The following is a 9,166-nucleotide window of genomic DNA, read 5'->3' on the forward strand; positions in this document are numbered from 1 at the left end:
TACATTTCACATTGAGTCAAATGTAACACTCCTGTAGTTTGTTCTACTGCTCTAGGTGCAACATTTACTGTAAAGTTAGGAGTTTAACTGGAAGGTACAGTGTTGAAGAGGGAGTGAGCAATAAGAAGAAGGGAGTGAAGGAAGGATGACGGAATGCAATAGAGATGAAATGTCAAGCTTCCACTTTGCTGAGGAAGAAGGGAAGGACTTCCTGTTTTGTTTCTATAGTAGTAGTAGTAGTAGTAGTAGAAGTGTTTCTCCTCTCCAAACACACGGAAAAACAAAGATGGCAGCTCATGCAGTGAAGTGATGGAGAAGAGTAGCGTAAATGAGGACGGTTTGATTGTGAGAGGATGAAGACGGCTTGGTTATGAGATGAACTTGAAGGACTTGAGGCGGCATTCAAAGGAAGAGATAGGTAGAGAAAGCGGTAGGAGAAGACGTGGAAGAGTAGGAGGTGGAGAGAGAGAGAGAGAGAGAGAGAGAGAGAGAGAGAGAGAAGGAGTGAGAAAATGTCAAGACGGTTCCACCTTGCTGAGGAGAAGGGAGGGGCTTTTGTTTTGTGTCTAGCGCTAATAGTGGAAGTCTTCCTGGTGGGTGGGGTCACAGAAGAAACGCGAGCCCCGCTTGGCCGATCGCGCCGTAAACGGGACGGTCTTCAGCACTGCCAATCAACCAAACAACAGCCAATCACAACATAGAAGTGCAGCGACGCTCACTGACATAAGTAAGCTAGTACTAGCTAGCTGACAATAAGGTCAGCCATAAATGCTATCCAGACACACACACATCATCATCATTGTTATATTGTTGTTATAGAGACTCTTACTTTCAACATATTCTGAGCTAAAATTACATTGTAAATGTTTCTTCAAATTTAAACGTATACAAGTATATTGTAAACATTAATTTGCATTACAAAAACTGGCACCAGTTTACCTACTCATAGCCTGAATCTAGGAACACAAATTATCAATGTTTAATTTTTAATGATGGCTTATTTATTTATGTATTCCTGACAGTGATTTACACTTTGCCAAATCTGCGAAGGAGAAAATTGTTACAATATTTGCTACTACTGTATGTCCCAACAAATACATACTACAGTGTGCTGCAAACACTCCTAAAACATAACAGAGTATAGACACTATGCCTGCACTTGCAAAGTGCCAGCATTATTTATTCATCAGCTTACACAACACAAATGTGCGTGACAAATGTGCACACACAATTTCACTTGTTAGATAAACATTTGAGTGTGTGTGAGTGTATGTGTGGGGATGTGCAGCCATAAGAGTGCGGTCATGTCCTCTGTATGCCAAAGTGTTTGTGCCTGTGCATTCATGTATGAAAATCAGCAATGTGACTTTTATTGGCAGTATTGAGCCGTGACTATGTGCATGTAGTGTGTGTGTGTGTGTGTGTGTGTGTGTGTGTGTGTGTGTGTGTGTGTGTGTGTGTGTGTGTGTGTGTGTGTGTGTGTGTGTGTGTGTGTGTGTGTGTGTGTGTGTGTACGTGCGTGTGTGTGTGTGTGCGTGTGTATTTGTGTGTATGTGTGCATTTGTGTGTGAGTGTGCTTGTGAGTGTGTGTCTGTGTGTATGTGTGTCTTGTTATTGCATGTGTAAATGCATTTATGAGTGTTTGCACATGTGTTGTGTGTGTGCATGTGTGTGCATGTGTATTAGTGTAAGTGCATATCGTCGCTGTCCAGCAAAAACCACTTACGGTATCTCCACTATTATTTTTAGTTTTTTATGTTCGTTCTTTATTTATTATAAAATATAAGACAGTACTACTGGTCAGTCTCCATGGGTATATGTGTATGATAAATAATTTAGTAGCCAACTTTAATGTTGCAATGATTTTTTTTTTTTTTTGAAAATGTGGTTTTATAAATCAATACATAAAAAACAATGAGAAGTGGAGATAAGTGTTTTTTGCTGGACAGCGACGATATGCATGTGTGCATGTACTTCATGTAGTGTGTGTGTGTGTGTGTGTGTGTGTGTGTGTGTGTGTGTGTGTGTGTGTGTGTGTGTGTGTGTGTGTGTGTGTGTGTGTGTGTGTGTGTGTGTGTGTGTGTGTGTGTGTGTGTGTGTGTGTGCGCGCGTGCGTGCCACTGAGCTGCAGCGTAGCGTACCTGTGATGATGTCCTCGATGGCTCCGTCTTTGCCCTCATAGACGTGGCGGCTGTCCTTGCCCTGCTTACGCCGCAGCTCCTGGATCAGCTCCTGCTGCTGACGCTTGCCCCCCCTGTGGGACGGGGACTGGAGGGGGAGACACAAGATTTTAATTCATAGTTATCTACTTAATTTAAAATGTAATTCATTTGTAGTTAATAATTCATGTGTTAAGACACAGCTTCTATTATAATTACACACAATGTGCATGTATAAGTGACTTGTAAGGCATGTACTAGGCAAAATCAAACATTATTAGGCATGTATTCGCAAATGCACAATAAGAGATTTGTTACCAATTTAACCTTAGTTAGGACCTAGTAAGCCTTCACTTTTGCTTCGCACATGCTTTACAAGTTACTTATGCAGGCATTAACATTGTATGTATTTGTGCTAATAGATGTAACACTACAATTAAGTGTTACTGTTTGTTGTTATCAAAATGGTAATGAACAAGTCGACTGGTGCCTGGTGGAGGACATTAAGGAAGATAGTTATTAGGTTGGCTTTGATTAGGTCAGTCTAGACTTGGCCTTGTGGAGAAGATTGGGAGATTCAAGTTTTAATTAATAGTTATTTAATTAATTGAAGTCATTAATAGTGAATAACTAAATGTGTTAAGACACAGCGTCTGTTATGAGTTTGTTGATATCAAAATGGCAACGTCCAAGTTGTAATGTTTTACTAAAGACTATGTGTAGTGCTAGAGTACTTCCATGCTATTCTAGGTAAGTATTTTCAATGAATATTAAGGTGTTTCACTGTCAGAGCAGTGTGCCCAATGAGGTTAGGTTAGCCAAGGGTGACCATCTCCGCAACAGTAAAAAGGCTGACATATTTTTGGACAGGGGGTTTAGGGGGTTCTCCCCCAAGAAAATGTGTGTTTCTTAGATGCAATTGAATGCATGTTAATGCATTTTAATCAACCAGGTGCCCGGCTTAATGCAGTGCCGGACACTGAACAAGGCACTGAAAAGACGGACGGTCCATCCTAAAGATGGACGTCAGGCTACCCTAGGTTAGCCTAAGTTATGCTAGTCTAGGCTTGCCTCTGTGTGGCAAAGACTGGTGGTCGAAGGAAGGAAGATAGTTATTAGGTTGGCTTTATTTAGGTTTGTCTAGACTTGCTCCTGTGGGGTTGGGCACTGGTGGGGGAGACATGTAGTAGATGGTTTATTTTTGCAACTTAGACAACAACATCAATGCTAACAATTAAAAATCATTCCAATATGCACACTCCTGTCCTCCACTTGTGCTTGTGGCCTCGCGCCGCCTCCTGACCCCTCCTCTGTGGAGAAAACAATATATTTCCCCAGCCTAGCCACAGCAACTTTTGGGGGACTGTTTTTCATTCACCATCGCAATTGCAAATGAGAAAATGACATTAGAATTATGCTTTTGCAAGATATTGAATGAACTTTCTGTCATCAGTGACATCACCATGAGGTCACAAGCAGGCAAGTGAGCAAGGGAGGACGAAAGTATGCATATTCGAATGAACCCATAAGCAAAAATATTCTTATGTCCCTTATTGTTAAAGCAAAAAATATCTATCATCCATCTTTTGAAATGGTGAAATAGCATAATCCCTTCCACCTGCTGTCTTTCATGCTCCTCCATTATGGCCTATTGTTATTTATTGATTGACTTTATTGATTTATCTTTTTTTCTTTTTCTTTTTTTCTTCCATTATCTCCCCCTCCACCTTTTCTCTGGGGTACCTGTTGTCCCTCCTGTTCCTTCATCGTGGTCTCCTATTCTTAATGGACAATGTCTTGCCCCCTCTCCCTCTTTCATCCCCCCTCTCTCTCTCTCTCTCTCTCTCTCTCTCTCTCTCTCTCTCTCTCTCTCTCTCTCTCTCTCTCTCTCTCTCTCTCCTTCCCCTCCTCTCTCACACCCTCCCTCCCTCTTTCATCCCCCCACTCTCTCTCCCTCCTTCTCTCTCTCTCTCTCTCTCTCTCTCTCTCTCTCTCTCTCTCTCTCTCTCTCTCTCTCTCTCCCCTTGCACACAAAGATGGGTCCTTCAAGCTCTTCTGTAGGTTTTAAAACGGCAAAGTGTTCTCTCCTTGCCCTTTCACTTTTCCCATGTCTGTCTATCCTGCTTTGCATCTTAGTGTAGTCTTTCTCTCTCCTGTCCCTCCTGTTCCACTGTCATGGCATCTTGTTCTTCATTCTCTTGCTTCCTCTCTCTCTCTTTCACCCTTCTCTCTCTCTCTCTCTCCATCTCTCTCTCTATCTCTCCCTCCCTCCATATCTCTCTCCCTCCCCCCTCTCCTCTCCTGGGTAGGTACCTGTTGTCCCTCCTGTTCCTCCATCAGGGCCTCCTGTTCCAGAAGCTTCTCCATCATCATCTGCTCCTGCTTCTTCCTCAGCTCGTTCTCCTCGTCCGCCGTCTGCAGGAAAGCAACAAGTCATTAATAAAATTAATTAATTAATTCATATTTATTGTTTAGAGTGCAATATCACCATACATCATGGTCTCAAAACTCAAAAAAGATAAAATAATTATGAAATGAATAAAAGAAAATGATGAGAAAAATAACCATGTAGCCATGCAGTTCAGACAGCTAGATCCGGTCGAACTATTTCACAAACTACTTCCGAATATCTGATTTGAAGAGACGCATTCTACGCATCGCTAGGCAGAAGGATATCCATGCACAGGCTCCTCACACCTGATATTATCACTCCGCCATGGCTAGAATGTAACCGTGGGTGCTTATTTTGAACTCGCCAACATTCAGTCATTGTGGCGAAAGCGCCAGAGGCAAAAAACAAGCAGCACGCCCAGTCATAATAGTCCATACATTTCAACATAAACAAATAATGAGACATAAGAACAAGAGATGTTGATTTGTCTGAGAGTGTGTGAGAGAACCGCTATGCTTGCTGCTCATGGCAACTGTGCTGCCTATTGCCAAATTTGATCTTTTCATGAATATTAACACATATTCCAGTCATAAACTAATATTTACTAGTATGCCCAAAGTACAGTAAGCTGTGCAACTAAAAATTGCAGCAATTTAGGAAATTGAAAATGGCAGACAAGATCCACCTTTTCATGTATGAAAAGTGCAATTGTAAGTGCAATCGTCATAATGAATACAAAGAATTTGGTGGTATTTGTGAAAAAAGGTCATGTTTGTGAATGGGCAGCATGAATTCTGGAAAGAAACTACAAAAAATATTAAACAACGCACCTTCAATACTGTCATGACCCTGAATTAGCCTAAATGTCACTGCTAAACTGTCATTCATGTTATTACTATGCAAAGCATTCCAAGGACAGGGATACAAAATCACTCATTAAAAGCAAATCATGTCATCAAGGAAAAACGTCTGCTTATACCTGTACATGGGTTCTACATTTTTCTTCTCTCCTGGCTGCGCGACACGAGCTGCGCACAACTCAACCTCTGATTGTTGGTAACCACTGTCGGTCAAAAAATTAGCTCAAGTGGTTGGCTGCCAGTGTCTTGCCCCTCCTCACAATGTCGTGTTTATAAACACGATGAACCCATGTATACGTGCAGGAGTTGTGCGATAATTGGGCTGTCAAACTGTTAACACTGAGCCCTATCTGAGGGCACTCGTCTACTACGCGGCCGACCCAGGTTCAATTCCCGACTCGGGTCCTTTTGCCGGTCCTTCTCGCCGGGTCTTCTTCTTGCCTCTCTCTCTCTCCCCACTCGCTTCCTGTCACCATCTTCACTGTACTATCATAAATAAAGTAAAAAATACCAAAAAATATCTTTAAAAAAATGTTAACACTGCTTACCCGGTAAGACTTGACGAAGCGTACAAAGACTGGGAAAAAGACAGATGGGGGCATGGTCTTGGCACTCTCCCCAAAGAACTTCACCACGTCATCAAACGCATCCTGACAGAAACAAAAACAAACTGGATTGAAATTTTGGGGAAAAAAACATGCATGCTATTGTCATATACATGAATATGCCACACTTTAATTCCCGCAATTTCCCTTCCTCACAACTCCACAAACTTGGGAGTGTGTGTGTGTGTGTGTGTGTGTGTGTGTGTGTGTGTGTGTGTGTGTGTGTGTGTGTGTGTGTGTGTGTGTGTGTGTGTGTGTGTGTGTGTGTGTGTGTGTGTGTGTGTGTGTGTGTGTGTGTGTGTGTGTAATGGTGCATTCTGTTTATCCCTTTCACACACACACACACACACACACACACACACACACACACACACACACACACACACACACACACACACACACACACACACACACACACACACACACACACACACACACACACACACACACACACACACACACACACACACCTGTGCAATGCGAGCGTCGTCCTGCAGCTTCTTGAGCCTGGCCTCGTTGTGGTGTACGAAGTCCTTCAGCAGGGAGTTGTGGCCGTGCATGCTGTACTCGCGCCGCGTCAGGTCCATGCCACGCTGCAGCTCCCGCACGTCCAGCAGCACGTTCTCCAGCGACACTGAGGATCATGGGAGATACAGGTATCAATGGCTTTATTGATTGATAAATTGATTGATTACATAGACAGAGATGCCAGGTTGGGGGTTAGGGTTAGGGTAGTCAGATTATGCAATGTTCTCCAGTGACACTGGTGATGGAAGACATAAGCTAATTGATTAATTGATAGCGACACTGAGGATGGGAGATACAGGTATCGATGGGTTTATTGATTGGTTGATTGAATGATTACGCAGACTAGTGGTTCTCAACCTTTTTTTGAACAAATCTCCAGCGACGCTGATGATGAAAGATTGTATAGGCTGATCGATAAATTAATGAATTGGCTGATTGAATGTCCAACATGTGCCATGTACCATGGTCGAGGTGGGGTGGCTAGGTACTGACACACTGTATTACTGAGAATATGACACAGCAGTACTGCCAACCTCATACCTTTCCGACACGTAAGACGGAAGATACACATACAGGGTTGGTTTCTGACTGATTGATTGATTGATTGATTAATTGATTGATTGATTGATTGATTGATTGATTGATTGATTGATTGATTGACTGATTGATTGAATGACTGATTATATTTAATGATATCACAAAAATGGACAGGTGGAGGGATGTCATCCTATGCGTCTGAACTGGCATATCAGGCAATAAGTACAATGTAAAACATTGCACAAAGAACAAATAACAAGAGTTAGTGAAAATAGTGGGGCTAAATGAACAGAAATAGCTGGGTTGAGTGGTACTGAGAACTGAAATAATTCACTCTTTCACAGACTACTGCTCATCCTCAGAGCATATGGACAGCAACCTCGGAGACAGAGACAGCAGAGAGGCAAAACAGCAGAAGGAATATGAGAGCATAGAGGACACATCAGAGCAGGAATAAACAAAAGTCAGAAATACAAAAACTATAAGAAGAACGAAAAGCGACAGTACAGAAGCAAAACTACAGTAGAAATGCGAGAACACAGGGGTGTGTCAAGGTACAAAGGCAAAACTGAACACAGACAGAAAATGCAAAAGTACAGTGGGAACACTAACGCCTCTTTTCCACTGCCGGTTTTCTGGTAGGCCTACTGCTCGACACAGCGCGACTCGGTCACCACTTGTTGCTCTTCGATTGAGCTGCGCCGTGCCCAATCGAAAGGCAAAAAGTGGCGGCCGAGTCGCACTGTGTCGAGCTGTAGGCCTACCAGAAAACCGGCATTGGAAAAGAGGCGTTAGAGGAAGAAAGGGAGAGCTACAGTAGGAACATCAGCAAACAGATGTAAACGTACAACAGTAATGTGAAAGGCAAAATTCTAGCAGGAAGAGGAGAAGATGGTGAGGCAAAAATCACAGCATGAACGCGAGAGGACGGCAACGTAAAATCCCAGGAGGTCTTTGTGTATAAAGAAAGACAAAACTACAACAGAGGGTACATGAGAAAGGGATGGAAGTGATGGGAAAACTGTGCCTCACCTGCGGCAGCCTTCTCTACGTAGTGCAGCTCATTGTAGAAGGGTGAGACGATGGGGTACTTCTCCTTCACCACGTTGGCAATGTAGTGCAGCAGAGTCTGTTTCCTGTCTGTGGACTTGGTCTCCAGGAGCTGAGGTACGGCAGGGAAAGAGGGACAAAATAACAGGATTTTTTTTTTAAAGATATTTTTTTGTGTCTTTTAGACTTTAGTAGTGACAGGATAGTATGAGAGAGTGGCAGGAAATGTTTGGGATAGAGAGGCGGGGAAGGGTCAGCAAAGGACCCAGGCTGGAATCGAACCTGGGTCGGCCGCATAGCAAACGAGTGCCCTACAATTAAGCCACAGTAGGGACAAAATTACAGGATTGTGGTTGTTATTCTGTTGACCTCTGACACTATTTCCCCTCACATTAGTATTGTGCTGCTCACATACCAGAGGTGGCCTTATCATAGTCATTTCCACAGTATTATAGCTAATGTAACGGATGCCAACTAGCAGAGTTCAGCGGCATAGCGTTGGTAAACCTCCGTCCCGAAGCCTCATACAGTTTTGGTAGCGCTGAGCTATTGGTCGGGACCTTTAGCTCAGCGGTATCGCACTGTGCCTCCTAGACCAAAATGGAGCATTGACTGGTAGGTCACAGGTTCGAGCACCAAGTGGCGAAAAAGCACTGGATAACCTTGGTTACACTAAGATAACCATGTCACTAGTATAAATTATGTAAAACATCATGTGTGGATGAGGGACACATGATACATGAGGAGTAAAAGACAATTTTTAAAGATATTTTGTGCGTTTCTTGCCGTTTCTTTATTGGTTAGGACAGTTGGAGAGGAGACAGGAAAGTAATAGGAGAGAGATGGGGAAATCCAACCCGGGTCCCCGCTGTAATAGTAAGGTGCCTTGGCTTCTAAGCTACGGCTAAGGCCAAAACAACAGTTTATGTTGCAATTTTATTCTATTCTGTACACGCATATTAGGTTAGTTTAGGTGTCTTCAATTTCCTCCACAAGAGAGAAATTAGTCTTGAGAACAAGAGAGGTTGCCGCATC

General features: G+C 43.0%; 1 protein-coding gene across 1 annotated transcript in view; it reads right to left on the bottom strand.

Annotated features, from left to right (window-relative positions):
- Window positions 1-560: 560 nt before the first annotated feature.
- The window catches only part of fmnl2b (formin-like 2b), a 60,227-nt gene continuing 51,621 nt past the window's right edge, over window positions 561-9,166 (bottom strand). Inside the window, exons 22-27 of the mRNA XM_063217957.1 lie at window positions 8,114-8,243; window positions 6,487-6,650; window positions 5,960-6,061; window positions 4,473-4,574; window positions 2,142-2,268; window positions 561-664 (exon numbers count right to left, since the gene is read on the bottom strand). Of these exons, the coding sequence (XP_063074027.1) occupies window positions 573-664; window positions 2,142-2,268; window positions 4,473-4,574; window positions 5,960-6,061; window positions 6,487-6,650; window positions 8,114-8,243 (717 nt within the window). The 3' untranslated portion in view covers window positions 561-572. The remainder of the gene's footprint in view (window positions 665-2,141; window positions 2,269-4,472; window positions 4,575-5,959; window positions 6,062-6,486; window positions 6,651-8,113; window positions 8,244-9,166) is intronic.

The sequence above is a fragment of the Engraulis encrasicolus genome, chromosome 15 (assembly GCF_034702125.1).
Source record: "Engraulis encrasicolus isolate BLACKSEA-1 chromosome 15, IST_EnEncr_1.0, whole genome shotgun sequence".
NCBI classification, from domain to species: domain Eukaryota; kingdom Metazoa; phylum Chordata; class Actinopteri; order Clupeiformes; family Engraulidae; genus Engraulis; species Engraulis encrasicolus.